Source organism: Montipora foliosa, chromosome 1 (genome assembly GCF_036669935.1).
Source record: "Montipora foliosa isolate CH-2021 chromosome 1, ASM3666993v2, whole genome shotgun sequence".
NCBI lineage: Eukaryota > Metazoa > Cnidaria > Anthozoa > Scleractinia > Acroporidae > Montipora > Montipora foliosa.
Genome location: NC_090869.1, coordinates 68,204,316 through 68,223,343, shown reverse-complemented (window position 1 = coordinate 68,223,343; position 19,028 = coordinate 68,204,316). Strand labels below are relative to the sequence as shown.

At 39.4% G+C, this 19,028-nt stretch overlaps 2 protein-coding genes across 2 annotated transcripts; both read left to right on the top strand.

The window, feature by feature from the left end:
* Positions 1 to 6,853: 6,853 nt before the first annotated feature.
* LOC137980619 (golgin subfamily A member 6-like protein 25) lies at positions 6,854 to 12,931 on the top strand. Its single transcript, XM_068828074.1, has 9 exons — positions 6,854 to 6,954; positions 7,355 to 7,388; positions 8,553 to 8,593; positions 8,928 to 9,072; positions 9,263 to 9,304; positions 10,522 to 10,563; positions 11,394 to 11,425; positions 11,823 to 11,910; positions 12,505 to 12,931. The coding sequence occupies exons 1-9, from the start codon at positions 6,896 to 6,898 to the stop codon at positions 12,592 to 12,594; spliced, it is 573 nt and encodes a 190-aa protein (XP_068684175.1). The 5' UTR covers positions 6,854 to 6,895; the 3' UTR covers positions 12,595 to 12,931.
* Positions 12,932 to 15,626: 2,695 nt separating this feature from the next.
* On the top strand, positions 15,627 to 18,408 carry LOC138006481 (small ribosomal subunit protein mS37-like). The gene is made up of 3 exons (XM_068852832.1): positions 15,627 to 15,834; positions 17,542 to 17,657; positions 18,270 to 18,408. Exons 1-3 carry the CDS (start codon positions 15,714 to 15,716, stop codon positions 18,372 to 18,374), a joined length of 342 nt encoding a protein of 113 aa, XP_068708933.1. The 5' UTR covers positions 15,627 to 15,713; the 3' UTR covers positions 18,375 to 18,408.
* The last annotated feature ends 620 nt before the right edge of the window (positions 18,409 to 19,028 follow it).

Sequence of the window (19,028 nt, the reverse complement as noted above, 5' to 3'; positions counted from 1 at the left end):
GCTTGAAGATAACTACCTCACCATCCATGCCACTAAGAAGCAGGCTATGATTGTTGGCAAATCCAACTATAATTATGAGCTCACCTTAAAGTCAAATGTATGAAGGGGGTAGTTTCTAAAGAAACTGTGGTGCTGCGTCGGTGGGGAAGTAGTATACAAAAATTTGGCGTTATCAACGGAGTTGATAACGTAAATTGGCCACCGTACAGAGATTCTAAAAGCTGACGTTTCGAGCGTTAGCCCTTCGTCAGAGCGAATCTTCGTCAGAGCGATTCGCTCTGATGAAGGGCTAACGCTCGAAACGTCAGCTTTTAGAATCTCTGTACGCTGGCCAATTTACATTATCAACTCCGTTGATAAAACCAAATTTATAAGGTGATATCACCTTAAAGTCAACCGATTGACAATAAGCTCACTTTTTTTCACATATTAAATTGGTTCTAAGTAAAATTCATGTAAAGATAGCCACCTTGCGCAGAATTAGGAATTTTATTGACAGCGACACCGCGCTGAAACTATATAAGTCGTATATTCTACCTCATTTTGACTATTGTAGCCCTCTTCTAATAGGAATTAATCAAACTTTATCTGATAAGTTAGAAAATGCCAGTTATTACGTACTTAGAACTCTCTTCAATCTACCTAGGTCTATTAGTTACGGGCAGATCTTTTTCGTATATTGCGTGCCGCCTCTGGAACAATATACCTTTGCATGTTAGGGAGGCTCCAAATCTTCAGAATTTTGTGGCCAAACTAAGTGTCGTTGTAATTCTGGCTCTTATCAATAAAGGGAAAAATTACTGAGCGCTGATTGGCTGAGACAGAGGGCATTTTTTCTTAATCGAGGGCATTTAATTTTCTGCCTTTTCACAAATATTTCAATAATGTGGCTACTCTACAAACGATTCATATAATTTCTACTTAATGTGCTTGAGAAAAACAAATTCCTCAAAAGCTCCTTCCATGAATTTTCTCGGGCCAACACATGCAACTGGACTCGTCCTTTCCTCCCCAAACGAAAGGAAAGGACTTAGTAACGATATTCCTTAAAAAAATTTTCATCCCCGAAGCGGTTTTTCTTTGGCAGCTCAGTATATTAAAAACTCTCCAAATTTAGACTGCAGCACGTTCCGAGGCACCTGTTTCTACTTAAAAATTAAGGTTCCGTTAGCCGCATGACCTTATGAAACAACTTATACCCCTACTTTAAGACACTGTTTTACACCCAGTGAGACTTTTTAGATCCGTTTCCTCCATGCTTTTTCTTGAATTCATAAATGTTTGACGCATACATTAACACTGTTTTTGATTGGCGGGGGCATGCGCAATACTTGCCAAGAAAGTTGTTTTAATATAGACGGTTCATGGTAACTCCAAGGTCACGTGAATTAAAAAAAAGTTGTACGCTGTATCAAGAGTTCTGGACTTGTAGGAAAGCCAACAACGGCCAGCTTGACTGAAAACTTTCTTAAGTCTTGAAAAATGTTTCAAATCCAAGCATTAAATAAATGTTATCATTTGAGTGACTTGCTGCCGTAGTGAGTTGAGTTTGTGGATTGTGTGGGACTTCCCTCCCTATGGGACCCAGTTACTCATGTAAACGATAAAAAAGTGCGGCGTTCTCGTCTGCGCAGTGCAAACAGTGCCCGGAAAACTACATTGCCGACACCGACAAAAAGCTCGGTATCAGGTCAATGAGCCCCAACGCCAAGAAAAATTCTGCATCGGTTTAGAACTTGCAGATCATTTATGGAACATCAATTCTAACTAACGCACATTGAGGATAAAGAAATTGAGATCGCACAAATTAAAACGAACGAAACAACAGCTTTGATTTTTAAAAGTGAAAAAGCAATAGAAAAAATGCGTAGAATATGACGGGGGATGCGTGGAAAACGCTGAGAAGTCAAATGCAATGAAAGGAGAATTTACCGAAACAGTTCGACATTCTAGCGCGTGCATTTTTAGTCCCTTATAAGGAACGCATCGACCTTTATTTCGTCATCGATGCAATTCGTCTTTTCAGAATCAGACTGTTCTAAGACGGAAAAGTTTTGTTGATATTCAAAGCGGTTTTGTGATTATTAAGTTTTCGTTACTAAAACGTTTTACATGTCATTTATGGCTGCCGTCAAGGAAGGTGAGTTAAGTATTGCGCTTTTTCGCAATCGTTCTTATTTTCGTTTCTGAGATGATCGTCTTGCATTTTTACACAGCCTCAAAGTTAGAGCCCGGTGAAATTGTACCAATACATCAGTTGCTACATCAGATTAATCCACTTGATGAACTTGAACCCGGCGAGATCAGACCGAATTATGTGGTAAGTCAAAAAGTCGAATATTTGGCTTTTCGACAGAGCACTGGCCGTACAAGTGCTTTTACACTGTGGAATGTTCCCGGGGAAAAACCTCTCGAAGCAGAAGAGAAAACCAACAAACTGAACTCACATGTGATGTCTAGTCTGGAAACTGAACAGGGGACACACTGGTGCGAGCGGACGAGCGCTTCCAACACTGCGCCATCCCCACCCATACTAGGGCTATTTCGTACAACGGTTGTATCAAAATGTAGCTACGGGAAATGGATGTGGCCCTGCGACAGTTGCACAAAGCAACACAGCGCCTTATTTGCATAGCTAATAATCTCTCAATAATCTCTTGCTTGAAGAGTCTGCGCAAACGTCTCAAAGATGTGTAAGATATGAACTGTATATGTGAACCAATTAAGTTTTGAGTCTTCCACTGAATGCGCGCCGAAAACTTAGTATTAACGATTGCCGCTTTATTTTCATATTTGCTTTGTTCTTTTCTCAGCCTTACCCTAGAACGCATGCCCCGGCTCATGTCAATTCAGCTTACGGTGGAGTACAATTCGTTGCAATGTAAGTGACTTGTGATGTAGGAATGTGTGCCTGGCGAAGTGTTTGCGCGGGTTTGGATTTTCATGCGGATACAGGGAATTCATCTTTACGTCTTTTTTGGGTCTCTTAATGCCTTAAAGTTAATTTTATTGTTGCTATACCTTTACATACATTGCCCATAGGCTACAAGCCTTAATTAAATGATATCGTGTATACATACAGGTTCTTCATTTTATAACTAGAGAGGTGGGTGATAAGCTTCCTTAAGCGGCCTTCACACGGCAAATTTAAGTTTGCAAATTCGTGATGGCAAACTCAAGTTGGTGTGTGTGTAAGACACAACAACAGTTGTCAAACAAGTTCTATTTGTCGCCAACAGTTTGCCAACGTGTTTGCCGCCTGGTTTTGTGCCGTTCACACACACCAACTTGAGTTTGCCAAACTTGAGTTTGCAAACTCAAGTTTGCCGTTTGAAGGCCGCTATAGAACAAGATGGTCGCCAAATCATTTTCTGTTCTTTTCATTTTGATAGTCAACAATGTTGGTCTGCTAAAATTCAGCCTGGTATTCCTGTCGCCAGATATGTCCCAGCTCAGGTGTGACTTAGTTAAATAAAGAAAAATACATTTTAAAATGTAATTGTGAGGTCATCTATTTCGAAATTCAGTTAAGTAATAACTTACAGAGCGACCGGGAAAACCGTGAACACCTAAAATATGTCAGGAATGCTTTACGTTTTTTTGAGGACTTCACGCGCCAATAACCGTTATTATTAATATACATTCGCGACGGCACCACATGTTGAAAGCAACAATTGATTCGGAGGGCCAGTGAAAGGACAAATACATGCACTGTTCTGTTTCTTTATGAGAAGTTTCAGAGCTTAAAAGACCAGAATCAGCTCAAATTAAACCAATTACCCGGAAAATAAAAAAGCCGACAAAATTTTTGTGACGCAAACAGCAGTAAACACTATGCGGTTTAATTAGCGAGTGGACTTCGTATGCGTGATTGGACAGAAACAACATTCCTGACAATTCAGATGTTCACGGTTTTCCCGGTCGAATTGTGAGTCATATTTAGCTTAAGTTATTTTCTGGGTAACGGCGAATGAAATATCTATAAGATGAGTTCAACATTCCTGTTTAGTATAATTACGTAGGTGATTATTGAAAATGCTCTGCGCTGATTGGTTGCACTTGATGTGACTATCACGTGATCATCACCTAAGCGGGTTTTTCACAATGACCGCGAGGCGTTTTGTCGAGAAGGCACAAAGGGTTTCCTTTGCTTCTTGACAGTAGAGTCATTGTTTTCTATTTGATAAATGTGCTTAATTTTTTTGATATAACCTCACTTCTTTTCGGTAAGCAAGAGATATCATGTGACTTCTAAAAGAGAAAAAAAATGTTCGAATAAGGGAATTTCCATGCATGCTTTTATGACAAGCAGCTGCAGTCTGACGTTTCTCCCGTTTGCCTTTTCACGTAAACGCGAATATTCCTCTATCTTTACGACTATACTGGTCTATTGATTCAAGCCAATCTGTTTCTTTTTTAGCAGCCAGCCCCGAGTTTCCAAGCTCCCGTCACCAATAGCCAACAGAAGAAAATCCAAAGACTAGAAGAACTCCTCAAGTATGTATCTTAATCGATTAAATATAATCTGCTCTTCCATAGTTATAACAGAGCTTGCGATGACATCAGGCAAAGACTATCTAATGAAAATCTAAGAGACACTAGTGTCCTGGAATGCGAAATGTTCACTTCCGGTTGCAGTTCGCCTCTCATGAAAAACTTCTCCTTGCTGAGGCCGCGTGGAACGCTGAATGGAAAATCAGCCATAGAGGAATGTAGCTGGCGCCGTGTTCGCAAGCTCTAACCAATCTTATTATCAAACAATTGTGAAAAGAAGATATATTTTTTTACTTTCAATAGATTTAGAACGCTTCGAAACTTCGAAATTTATATGAAAATTTCATCGGAAGCAAGGACGCTCAACACGCATCTTTCAGCGCGCGCACTTTGCGCCACGCATTTCAGTTAAATGCATTACCGTTAGGAATCATTAAAATGACGAAGACTTAGAAAAACTCGAGGTTGGACGAAACTCAGTTCGAAATCGTGTAGATAAAGTCAAAAGGTATCATTCAAACACAGTCTTAGTTTTAAAGTTTCATCTACTTAAGTAGTTCAAAGGTGATGAATACGCGCAAGACAATGCACTTTTCAAAATTTCGTTGCATCGATTTTTAAGTTCGGTTTCTGTCGAAAAGTGTTTTTCACGAGACGAAATTTATCACATGCTTCCGTTTTTTGTACTGTACATGCTTGCCTCTACAGTAGGTGATCTGGCATAGCATACCACCTGACAAATTGTGCTTTTTTTACAGAGAAACGAAAGATACCTTACAAAAGGAGCGCGAAGACTTCTCTGTAAAATTGAAAAAACAATCGAAAAAAATCAAGGATCTTGAGGCCAAAGACAAATTTCAAAAAAATAAGGTAGGAAGTAACTATGAAATATTTATTAACTTTGATACATCGTTTGTTCAAAATCTGTCAATTAGCTCCATTGACCAATAACAAGCTTTGAAGATCGCTTTTAAAAGAACTACAGTATAATGAAAGGATTTTTGAAATGACAGTCACCGTTGACGATGCGGAACAATTTCACTGTTCCTGTTTTATTTGCACTGGATGAGTTCTATGATCTCTTTCAATCACAGTTTATTTTGTTATATATCCATATAAATGACTTCTATAACAAGAGCTAAAGATGAAGTAATGAAGAACATTAAGTACTTTATGGGACAGCAAGTCTTAAAAGTGATATGTGATTCTCTTCACAGATCAAAGAGCTTAAAGAAGCAAAAGCCTTGGCCGAAGACATGTATGTCACAGTTAATCTTCATTTTGATAGTATTCAGTTAATTCGACTTGTTCTCGGTGTTGAGCAACTATAGTAAAGGTTTATCTACAAGACGTAACTCTTAAGCAACACAAAGTGCTGCACGCTTTTACAAATAAAATACATTTTATGTAATATTTTAGATATTTGCGGCAAATCAGTGTTGATAAGACTGCGAGCATGTTTGTGCTCTTACGGGTGTGTGGTGTTTCCCAGGAGCAACTAAAGTAAATTGGGACGAACGTCTTCATTTCGCATACGAAGGCAGCCGGATATCCGCGCGGACTTGCTGATAGTGCGTATTTGTAATACGCGCATGTAGTATAATATACCTCAATACCATTTCTCTTGACCATTGTGAAGGTGGAAGAAAACTACCGAAGAAAAAGATGCTTTAAGCGCAATGATGCAATCTATGGAGAGAGAAGGATGCAAAATGGCTCGGCTTTTGAAGGTAAACTCTTAAACCTATGAATACCGTGGTAAATAAGAATGAATAACTAACTAAATAAATAAATAAATAAATAAATACCAGATGTCAAGTTGAGAAACGTCTTCATTTTCTAAATTAATTTTTTCTTGAATTTTAAGGCCAAAGAAGAGTCCCTCTCCAAAGCCGAAAGCAAGATTATTGCCTTGGAGTTAGATAACAAAGTTCTACAAAAAGAAAAACATGAAGCAGACAACGAAATTGCACGCCTTAAAGCAGAATGTGAAAAGGTGAGTGAATGTAGGCCACAGGTGCTACAACGACTTTCAGAATTTGTTCAGTAATACGAAGCTAGAAATCTCATTAGGGTACATTTCAAGCACGGCGCGAAAATTCCCCCTCCCCCTCACCCACGGGACAATGTTTGGGTTACTTGCCAACGAGCCTTGTGAACAGCGGTACGACATTGATTGGGGGGGGAGGGGGAGGGGTATCCCGGAGAAGTTTGAAAACAATAAAAGTGTCGTTTTGCCAGTGTGCTCTGTTGGCAAAATGCCTCAACTAATTTTGTCCCCGATTGCCCGTCATTGAAGAATGTGATCTGCTTGCGTAGCGCAAATTCAGCTTCCGGAAATTCTTGTTTAGTTAGCAATGTCAGGATGTTTTCGGCACAAGTTTCATGATCACGTAGACTAATGAGGCCTATTTTTCTTTTTCCTCACCAGTTACAAGATCAAATGGTAGTCAAAGAATCGTAAGTTCATTTCACTAATTTCTTTTGTAACATATAACGTAGCATAATAGTGACAAGATCCCATATTTAAAGAAGAAAGGCTAATCCGTATAATCTTAGACCTTCTTCTTCTTCTGGAGCATTCAATAATTTTAAGAAAACTAACGGAGAACCTTTTTACTTTCCCTTAAGTGGTATAACTAATGCATAGCTTGAATACACCACTGTTGTTAGTTTTGACCGCTTGTTAATTCAGTTATCTGCAAGAGAGTGGAATAAACGATATTTATTTAACCTTAAGAAATCATCGTAAATTGGGTCTTACTAAGCACCGTTAGAGTGCTCATCATTGATATTTTATTTCTTCCTGAAAAGGGAAATATCAATAATTCATTTTAAAAAAGTATTTTTCTCTACTCAGAACTGCTGACAGGATAAACATCTTGGAGGACGAGGTGATTTTTTTGTCAATGTTCTATTATTGAAAAAAAAAAAAAAAAAGCCAGTCTACATATAAAAAATACCGGAAACAGGATCCCATCCTCTATGTTAACCCTCTGTGTCAACCCTGTCGCTTATCTTTCTGTTTTTAGAAACACCTCCCAGGGCGTTTACCAACCTCGTCCAATAGCCAGGGAAAAGCGCCCTGGGGACGAGGTTGGGAGTTTACAAGTGTGTTTCACAATAGCCAATCATAAGAGACCTATGGTCCAGCCACTGATTACAACACGTGCAGCACACCGGAAACACGAACATCAGTTTCAAAATGAAGAAAAGATATAGCAGTTCTAAAAATATATATGTTATTTGCCAGCTGGGAGGTCCGTATAGCGAAAAACTGTGACCGCTGCCCGAGGCGGCAGGCCGAGGGCAGCTTTTTCAAGACCGAGGTCACAGTTTTTCTCTATACGGACCGACCCTTATCTGGTAAACAACTTAATTATTTTTTTCCTCTCTCTCCCTTCCTCTCTGAAATTACTGTTTCAATGACTCGCAACGCGCTTGATAGCGAATGCAGTGTTAAAGCGACTTACAAACTGAACGTTTCAAATTTGAATTCTATTTCCAAACCTCTTGACCAATAAAAAGTAACTTCTGCATGTAAACGGGTTCGGTGTCAAAAAAATGGAAATTTAAGGTCATCACACAAGCTCACGCAACCATGGCTAGGATTCCGCCCGCCGTGAGCAAGCCGGATAAGAAAATTCCGCCCGCTCCCGGAACCAATCAGATTGCAGGATTTGTAAAATTCCGCTCACGCACTGAGAAAAAAAATATAAAAAGATATTGGAAAGTGTTGACTCAAGGGTATAATATGTATGGAGGCTCTGGGTAATGGGCTCCGGGACGGAAATCTTTTTCAGGAAATCGAAATTTCGGGCACCATTTATTGTTGTTTGGTACAGTGATCTTTTTGTGTAGCTTGCATGCTGACTTCAGTTTTGCAAATGTCAGGGTCTCTCTATCTGAAATATCTTTTTCAAATATATGTATTAAGAACTGTTACTTTTTGCTTTTGGTTACAGTTCATCGATGGCCGGCTTGAGTATGCTTGTTTTCTGAAAAATTGTCATGTATGTAAAGTAAAATTTAAAAATGTATTTCTTGCTGCCATTTAGGTCGCCTGTTACAGATCAGCGTACGAGAAGACAGCAATGCAGTAAGTACATATCAGTCTGCAAACATCTGGATTTTTTGGAAAAACAACGACTAGAGTGCCTTTTCGGCAAAACAAACTAAGTCAAGAACTGTAAAAAGTTTATACAGTATCTGTTTTTCCTTGAAAAAAGGGTTTTTAGTCAGTGGAGAGGGGACTTTAATACTTGTATTTAAGGCTTGCGGCTTGTTTAGAAAAAAACGATTGAAATAAAGTGATCTGACCGCCTGAAGAAACGTGGAAACTTGAAGGGATCGGTTACGACCCAAGAGATAAAGATGATCGATATGATATTATGCTAGATTTTCTTTTAAAAGTCTATTTAATCCTTTCTCAGGTTGAAAAGAGTCAGTAAACAATCTGAAGAGAGGAAACATGAAATTGAAAAAATTTGCGAAGAAGCGGAAGAAGAGAAAGCCACACTTTTCAAGAAAATAAAAAGCCTTACCCTTAAATGCTCCAGAAGAGAGAAGATTATTGAGGTGAGAGGAAACTGGTAACAGGTATGGCTTACAGGTATATAGAGCCCGGGTTTTAGTGGGGAATAGGGGTAATTGAGATCTCCCCATCCCCCTTTCTCATCACCAGTTGGTCCGGCTCTTGTTTTTTCCGCGTTCATGTTGTACACTTTTAAAGATAAACTACAATTAAAATTCTTGTCTCTTTGATCAGAATGAAAAAGCCGCACAGGACGAACTTCAGAAGACTATTGAGGTGAGAGTTAGATAGGAATGGAAGTGCTGCTTAATCTGGATGACCTAAACAGCCTCGAAAAAAAAGTCAATCTAATCTCCAACGGTTTTCCTAAAATGTGGAATGTTAGCTTTTCCGATTTCTCTTAAAGGATTTTAAATTAATTTTCAGATTACGCCAAAACGCAATCTTAACTAATTGCGTTCGACATAAGCAGAACGCAATTTCTAATCTTGGGTATCCTGTGCATTGGATGAGCCTTAGCAATCGACCGTCGAACGCACTTCAATAATCCGAGACTACTACTAGTTTCAGGTTCGTTTCGCAATTTCGAATCTTGGGTATCCTGTTGCATACGGTTTTCGTGCGTCTGTTTTTCAGTGCCATCTTGAATTACGTCATACGTGCATGCGCATCTCGGTTTTCATAAGTCATATGCGCAAAAGATTGTTTGGATGGAGTCAATTTTCACCAACACGCTAATTTTTGGCAAGGGACATCTTTTAGTAATTCTCAGACAATTTAAAAAAATCCATATTTTGCAATTTTAGTTTTGTGACGTAAACACACACACATATACATACGTTCCTCTATTTACCCTCGGGGTTGACACGAGGTTGATTAGACCTTTAGCTAGTTGATTAGACCTCTCCACAAGCCTCGCATATTAGTATTTTCTATAGACGTTCTTTTCATATAAAATGTATCGTCTTCGTGGCATCTCGGCTCATCTGGTGATTCCAACAAACGCACTTCATAATAACTGATTACTCCATATATGAGGGTCGAGAGTACAGAGTGATAATGTCCTGGAGCAGCTTGTGACACTGAAGATAAATATATTACTTTACAATACAAATGATCGACCATGGAAATGGCGGTGACAAAGAACATTGGACAAACTGGAAAAGCCAATAATCTAGTGGCAAGACGGTAGAAGACAACATGGCGTTGATTACAATCTGCTAACAAACAAGTGATACTAAACCGGAGGCCGGGTACTGCACTTAACTGTATCATGGAATGGAGGGAGATATTTTTGCTATATAAAAAATAGCCGAAGTCGGGAGGGAGTAAAGGGAAAGGTTCTGCACTGGCTACCAGTCTCTCTAGTAGTTGGTCTGCCTCTTCAGTGTTTGGGAATTCGTGGTTACTGAATAATACTTTTCAATGGCAAAACACAATGGAATTTTTTTAATTTATTTATGCATGTATTTCTTTCTTATGCCAAATTTTAGAGTGATAAAGCAGTGCGCGATGAACTGCAGAAGATTATCGAGGTGAGTTTTAGACAGCAAATCCGAGTTCCAGATGAGATCTGGGCTCAAATCTCATCTGGAACTTGTATTTTTCCCAGTTTCCAATGGCTGCAATTTCAACGAGTTTTATATAGAAATGAATTAAAAATGATTTTGAACACTAGACACTTGAACCTCGATAAAGATCAACTCCAAGACCAAGTTCTCAAGATGAGGAACTGGAGCGCAGTTCTACCAGGAACCTGAGTGAAAACTGCCAGATATAAGATGGCGATGTCGAGGGCAGAGGTCTTTAGACAATAGGGGGTTTAAGCAACGACAACGGCGACGGCAACGAGAATGTCACAAATCTTACCTATTTAGTAGGCAAAGACAATAGCTTTGCGTGCCCTGAACGCGCGTTTTTCACTTTTGTCCATTGTCCATTTTTCTGCCGTTTTCTGCAAAACAACAACGTGAAATAGCCAAATTTGAGGTGCTATCAAAGACGTCAGCGCTTGAGGATAAATTTTATTTTCTCCCCTAAATTAAGCGACGTTCCGACCAGTGTCATTTTTGAGGAACTACCGTGGCACATCCTTGTTGTATTAAAAAGGTTGAAATGGTGATTACAATAACGTGAATTTATATTTTGAGACGACATTCTCTTTGCTCTCGTCGTTGTATCGTCGTTGCTTCCCTAATTCCGCGAAAATCGAGATATCTCGAGGCATGGGAGGCAATCGGTTCTGCTTGTCCCAACCTCACTGCACTTGCAGGTGTGGTAAAGGGGTTTACTAAATAAGATTTTCCTGAAGGAAATCTAGTCACTTTAAATTTATGCATGCCTTTTTTCTTCTCTCATTTACCAGAACGAAAAAGAAGCACAGGATGAACTTGTAAAGTGAGTCAATTATGTTGCCATATATTATATATCCCCGACATAACGCGAGATCGACCGGAGATGGTCTCGAATTCGACGTTTTTCTTAGCATTTGTTTTACGAAGCTGGCAGACGTTAGAAGCACACGAGTTCACATTAGAACTGTGATGCTTCAAGGCTACTTTAAACAGTAGCTCAGTCGGTAGAGCAGCGGTGATCTAACCCGAAGGTCGTGGTTCAATTCCCACCCTGGTCAGAGTCTTTCTCTGTCATTGTGTGGGCCCATTTCCATCAGTAGGGCTAACGCTCACATGGTTCATATGGGGGAGATACTTAGCACTTCACATTACACTCTAATCAGTTAAGTCTACTTTAACAACAGTCACTGAATAACTTTCTTTCTTGCATCAATTCCCAGGGAAAACAAATCTTTAAAAGAAGGACTCAGAAACTTGCAAAAGGAGACAGAATTACTCTCTCAACAGATTCATTACCTACAGGAGCAGGTTAGGAAAGTTGTCTTCAAATTATAAGAGAGACTTTTTAAGTTTCGCTCAAAAAGCATAGGGCAAACGTCACCCTGCCAACAAAGAAAAATATCAAAGAAGTTATTTCATTTCATCTCATTTCATTTTTTGTCGGTTAGGCTCTGAGCTGGAACTATTGAAACAATAATTTTCCAAGGGACTTTTTTAAGTTACCGAACTCGTTTCCTCTAGTTAGATTCAAAACTCTATTCCGGGTTTCTATCTGGTGTCCTCGATATTGATTAATATTCTTTATGATTAATAAAAAAGTTATATTACTTGACGTAATGGCAAAGGTCTTAAAAAACAGAAAAATAAATAACTAAATAAATAAATAAATGTAAGTATGATCCACTGAAGACATTCCATTCAGTGCTGGCCGAGTGAGATTTGAACCCAATGTATTAGCAGACAAATCCTCAAGCCACTGGAACACACATCTCCTCAGTTAATTAAAGGGTTCATGCCTTTGTTTTACATCAATTTTGTTTCACTGGTTGTTGATAAGGAAGAACATACAATATTTACAATCGAAGTAATATTTAAAGCAAATTCTGTCTTTTTTTTTTTCAGAACCATCATCTCCGAAAATATTCTGGAGTCAAAGGACGTTTTCGACGCGTGCGGCATTTCTTCAGTCGTGTTTCTGAGCGCGTGTTTTAGAGACGTCATATGCACCAAATTTCAGAGACCTCAGAGTTCTACACACGAATTTAAAGACTCTGGTGTTTTTCTTAACCAATGAATTTCCTTAATTAAGGAAATTGCCAATTTTTGCCTTGCAATAGAAAGAGACTAGGCTGAGCATTAATTAGTTATTACAATTGACAATCAATGAGGAGTTTAAGTCCAATTGCAAATTCACATGAGCTCTTGCCACCAAGAATTTTTATAGTTTCTGCCTGCCTATGAACTACAGGAAGTAGTTCTTTTTCAGTTAGTCAGGTACGCTAAATGACTAGAGATGTTTATCGATTTGAACGGGAATTAAGAAATATAAGTGCTGTGGATAGGGATGGGGAAGGGGGGGGGGGGGGGGGGGGGGGGGCGAGGGTAAAAGATACAAAAGTACTCAATCCTTTCCCTATCGATTGAGTATGTAAATGCTGTGGGGTGGGGTAGGATGGGAGAGGGGTGTAAATGGTGCTCAACTTGTTCCCTCTCGATTGGCGGTGTTTAATGCTAAATACAGCGAGCGCTTCGTTGAGGATAGAAACAGTTTGATTCATGGTTAGGATCTTAATTTGCATAGCCATGTGAATATACTGAAAAGACAGATTCGAATATAAAAAAAAATTATTCACTGATGCTACAATGCAGCACGAAATTGTTTCGTCATTTAAAACTCACGTGGTTTTTAATCAATTTTAGTTTTGATTTCAAGAGGGAAAGAGTCAAAGGATAATAAATGAACAGATAAATAGCGCGGAGGATCAGTTTTTCGACAGCAAAGTAACCCATTGAATGCGTTAGAACGTTCAATGAGCTGTCAGAGGAACAAGTCAGTATTTCGTAAAGATATATAATTACTAGGAAGTAAGCATGCACAATCATGATACTGAATACGCTACTCCGATTGTTGGGTATGGTTATTTCCTAGTGATTATGCCTTTTTTCAGCATAATTTTTGTGTCTCTTGTATACATATTAAGGTTGCTTACTACAGTTTTAATGGATTATAACACTTGAAACTTGAAGCAGAAACTTGAAGCAGAAAGGTTTAGGATAGGAACAACAATAAAAGCAAGGTGACACACGCTAACACCAACCCGGTGTGGCCAACACATCACGCATGCGCACAACCATTTCACCCCGTCTTGGCCACACCGGGTTGGTGTTAGCGTATGTCACCTTGCTCTTATTGTTGTTTAGGAAAGGACAGTGCGACTTGATTTCTTTCCGTTCGGTTGTAGCTCTGTTTTATGTATTGCTACCATGAGATTTTTTTCCATTTGTAACGTGACGTAAATTTATTTTAAGCGTAATAAAACACTTTTTACGATTTCCTCGGTCACGGACTTTCTGAGAGTGGAAGAGAGATACTGAACTACTTGAGTCGATCTTTTTTGTGTGTCAAAAGCACTATGCTTTATGGCATGCTGTCATTCTATATAGACATATAGACAGGGCCTACAGTTCACAGTCTTTATCCGAGAAACCTTGCAGACGGAAATACAAAGGCAGCACTTCCTCTTCAGTGTTCGATACCCAGACTCGGCGTTATATGTGGTTGAGTCTGTACCGAGAGGTTTTCTCCGGGTACTCCGGTTTCCCCTGTCCTCAAAAACCAACATTTGACTTTGAGTGTTAATTTCAGTTTACAGTGTCCCCAATTAGTGCTCCAGCGCTAGAACGACTATGCACTAAATAAAGTTCCTTTCCTTTCCTAAGTGTTTAAATGTTACATATACAAGGGTCATCGATCGTGAGAGGATGCGCATTGGACTTAAGGTCCGGACTTTCGTGGTCGTCCTGTTCTGTAGCTTGACTTCATTGATTGAGTTCCCGCAAATACAACAGTATTGTGACGAGGGTGAAATAGAGGATGAAATAGAGTATACTCTCGTAATTGTGGTCCCAAAAACTTACCTGGGGAGATGAGATTGGCAAGGTGCTGTAACATATGGAGTGCTTTCAAATGACAAGAGAGATTTCAGGCGTCATGCAAACCAGCTGTTCCCGCACTTGTGGGAATGTCAGAGTGTTGGAGTAGATGACATCTTAAGTCAATCGCCTCCAGTGGAAACTGAGCATCAATTTTCTGAGCAGAGTGGGCCAACGGAGGAGGAACAAAGGGTACCGATGAGCCACCTACTCCCACAGCCAACTGCCCAAAAATTGAATTTCCAGCTGGGCAATCGGTAGAATGTAGCTCTACTCCAGTGGAGGCAGTTAAAAACACATTTTTTAGGAGATCTACGATTGTCTGTAAGCCACCTCAGAGACTCATAGACGAAATTTAGTTATGTCCTTTGAGCTGTTTTAAAAGTGGCCAGAGCCCATGTTCTTGGTGATGACCAAAAGAAAAGCGCACTCTGGGAGTTCCCGCAAATACAACATTAACCCAGCCACAGGGTTTGATCTCCCGACCTCTTGCACCTAAAAAGGTCAGATTCAACTAAGGGTGCGTTTGATTGTCCGTATTCCGGAATAGGAATACATTGAATAGAAGTTAGAAATCCTTCGTTTATACGAAGATTCACATTAACATTGTCAAACACCAGCTAAAATGCTATCTTAAACATATCTTTATTATCCTCCCTTGTTGCTTCAAAACGCCAGACATACCGGGGCCTTTTTAAATCACCAATGGAACGCACCCTAAGCAGGAGCCCGTCACCCGGGGCGTGCAACTTACCTATTTTCGTGCAACGGCGTTTTCACAAGTAAGGTTATTTTTAGATTGAATTTCCCGCTAATGAGACTCCCACAGGAGCCCGATGACCAATTACAAGAAATTAAGCTGACGTCATAGGGTCACCGAACCGGAACTGCCTTTGTTTTTTGACCTAATTTGCGGGAAGGGCTAGTCTAAAAATAAACCTACTTGTGAAAACGCCGTTTCACAGACGCTGTATGTAAGTTGCACGCTCCAGATGGGCTCCTGCCCTAAGCCATTAGCCTCATGGGCAAAGCATAAAACAAACTTGAACGAAGGACCTGGAAACGAAGGACCGTTAAACGACGTAGACTGGGTACCACTTACAATTTAACATGGCGGACTGAACAGCAAGCGATATCACAATGTTAGTTGTACTGAATACGGTTTTTGAGCTCAGGGGATGGTAAATCTTACTGGTATTGTAAGGGGAAGGAAGCCCCATCTCATATATGGTGTGAAACGAGCGAAAGTGCCGACCAAACTACGTCCACACCTACTGCCAAGGAAAGAAGACGATGGAAGTGAGTCCAACCATTCAAGTCCTTTTGTCATTTGATTCTGCGCCTTGAAAATCATTATAAGAGTTTGCTGAGAGCTGAAAAATCTGTCTCTATCTGTTTACAAAATTTTTAACCTGATGTCTTGTTGAAGCAACTACAGAATTCAGGGTCACATTAGAGCCACCACCATATGCAAATTAGTCGTGAACTCTTAAAACAATTTGATATGACGACAGACAATAATGGACGCTGCATTCTGTAGTTACAGATGTATGCTGTGTTTTGAAAAATACTAAATAAGTTTAATGCATGGTTCAATACGCTAGTTTCGAATTGTGCAGCAACAAAAGAACAGAGTCGAGGTTCAGGGAAATAATTTCTATTTTCCTTTGTTTTGAACAAAACAAACTGCTAATTATCCCACTAAACCTCGACTCTGTCCTTTCGTTGCTGCACAATTCGAAACTAGCCTATAGGCCACTGCGAAAAATACCGTAATACTCTTTGCTTGTCCGCCCAAATTTTGCATAAGCATTGTTTCCAGTTTCTCGTGGGACTTACAATGGTCCCAAGAGAAAACAAAAACAATGCCTATGCAAAATTTGGGCCGATAAAGAGTATTATGGTATTTTCCAAAGTGGCCTATTGTGTCATCATCTACTTCCCCACCCTGGGATGGAACAAAAGCAAAGAGACAATTCACCACCCTGCAATTCCTGCAACCAAATATATGTTTGCTGTAACAAACAGAATATTAAAATTCTGATGGAATTTATTGATGGTAATTGGTTGGATTGAGCACCATGAATGGAGAGTGTCCCTACTGCCTCCTTTCCCCGGAGGGAAATTCGGCATATAATATTATTGATCACTTCATTTCTATTCATGGCATGTCAGCAATGACAACAGCAGGAACAACATTGTATGAGTAATACAATCTACAAGGAACAATGTGACTATCTTCAGGAGGAGATCCCTGTTGATCCCACCTGTTTGAAGGAAATTTGTCAAATCCTGTTTAATAACTGAAAGTCCCCAGTAATGGAATTTTAAGTAGAGGAAAACCAAAAACCAAAATTGTTTTAAAGTATCCATAACCCCAAAATATTTTTTTTTTGCTAAAATGAATCTTTGCACCTGTTCGAAATGCATTGCGGCCATTTTTTCCTTTTGCTAACAAATCCTGCGATTTTATAGACTTCGAAAGTTGTGAAAATCCAAGCATTTTTTGTTCATGACCGAGTCAGAAGGGGAGTGGGTCTATTCCTGATTTGACGTCACAAACTGATTTACATTGCATTAACTCTTTGTAAAAATGCATGCAAAGTAGATTGTGATGTCGAATCAGGAATAGACCCACTCCCCTTCTGACTCGGTCGTGAACAAAAGATGCTTGGATTTTCGCAACTTTCGAAGCCTATAAAATAGCAGGATTTGTTAGAAAAAGGAAAAAATGGCCGCAATGCATTTTGAACAGGTGCAAAGATTCAATTTAGCGAAAAAGATATTTTGGGGTTACGGGCACTTTAAGGCAAAGACATGTGCCCCCTCTTTTACAGAGAAACGTCTTTGGCTTATGAAAGGAGTCCTGAAAAATGTTAAGTTATTTCCTGGATTTGCACGCAAGCTTATCCTTCAGAAACCTTCAAAGCTAATCAAGGTGCAACAAATCTGAAAAGAAGAAAAGTGACAAAACATTCAAATCTCACTAAAACATTGTAATTATAGGGGCACCATGCATACCAGAAATGTTTCGTTTGCTAGGATGTTGGAAGAGCAATGCATTTGAGGATTCATTTTGTAAAGAAGAAGTTCAGTCATTCATGGATTGTGTTTCACGCCAGGTAATCACTTTCATAGGGTGAAATTTGATCCCACAAAATAAACCTATTATCTGTTGACATGTTCCACACAATTTGTTTAATTTGCACATGTATTTTTCAAGTCAACCAGAGATGATGATGTTTATGATGAGTCTGCATGCACTAAGATATTTTACAGAATTGACCATTTTCACCATCCCATAATGCAATACGTTTTGGGGGGTCTTTACTCTTGGGACTGTATCATGCTTCAGTGAACTGGATATCCATTGTTTTAATGCAAATAACCCCCCAAAATGAACTGTATTATGGGATTGGTGAAAAAAGTGAATAAGAATAATGTCTTGGTGAGGTTTTTTTGGCTAGTAGTGTAGGAATTTTCATTGTTAAATCAGATGTAGTAGGTTTTAAACTTAATGATACATATATTTCTAATTGGTTGAAGTGGAAAACACCGTAATACTCTGTTTGTCCCCCCAAATTTTGAATAAGCACTGTTTGTGTTTTCTCTTTGAACCATTTCAAGTCCCAAGAGAAACTGAAAACAATGCTTATGCAAAATTTGGGGGGACCAACAAGGAGTATTATAATGGTATTTTCCAACTTGGCCAACATGTGTTTTTTTTGTGGCAGCTTGAGATGGGAAGACAAAAAAGGACATCGGATTGGACACAAGCTGAGGTCAATGCAACATTGAAGCACTTTACAACATACCTTCAAAGACCTCGAAGCAAATAGACATTTGTGACTGCAAATATTCTGCACACACCTCCAATCCTTTCACAAAGTACAAGTTTGGGTCATTTTAATAAAGAAATGTTTATCCATACTGTTGGCAAGGTATCTTTGGAGTATGTAGTGGGTTTGGTAGACGATGATGGCCTTCGTTATTTGTAAGAAATTGAAGCCTGTATGCATAACTGTTGCAAGGGGTTTTTTTAAAAGTGAAACGTATGACATTATCCCCATCTAGGGGCGGATCCAGGATTTTTCTTAGGAGGGGGTGCACAATACCAATTGTATTAGAAAGCCGTAGGTTACCTTGGGGTGGGGGTGTGCACCCCCTGCCCCTTACCCTTAGATTTGCCCCTGCCATCACACAGTTTGTATATCTTCATACAATACAGTGTCCTTCAAAAATGCAATCTGTAATGGGGGAAAACGATGTTCACATCAGAAACAGAATAACTACAACTAGACCTTTTTTACTTCAATAGTGAAAAGCAACTTCATTTGAAAAACTGAGGATGGAGAGACTTAATACCAAACACCCTAGATCTTTTGTGGACTTTTGTTCCTTGTAAGGTGGTACCGGTACATCATTAGCAGGTCTAAAACATTATTTGGCCAAATAGTGGACACAGTAATGAATACTTCTTACCAAACGAGTCC

Bases quoted from the DNA above. Each gene is read 5' to 3' on its own strand.
- LOC137980619 (XM_068828074.1), top strand. From the start codon at position 6,896: ATGAGGCCTATTTTTCTTTTTCCTCACCAGTTACAAGATCAAATGGTA. The intron at 10,564-11,393 runs GTGAGTTTTAGA...CTCATTTACCAG, and splicing joins AACTGCAGAAGATTATCGAG to AACGAAAAAGAAGCACAGGA. The intron at 11,426-11,822 runs GTGAGTCAATTA...ATCAATTCCCAG, and splicing joins GCACAGGATGAACTTGTAAA to GGAAAACAAATCTTTAAAAG.
- LOC138006481 (XM_068852832.1), top strand. From the start codon at position 15,714: ATGGTAAATCTTACTGGTATTGTAAGGGGAAGGAAGCCCCATCTCATA. The intron at 15,835-17,541 runs GTGAGTCCAACC...TTGTAATTATAG, and splicing joins AAGGAAAGAAGACGATGGAA to GGGCACCATGCATACCAGAA. The intron at 17,658-18,269 runs GTAATCACTTTC...TTTTTGTGGCAG, and splicing joins TGGATTGTGTTTCACGCCAG to CTTGAGATGGGAAGACAAAA.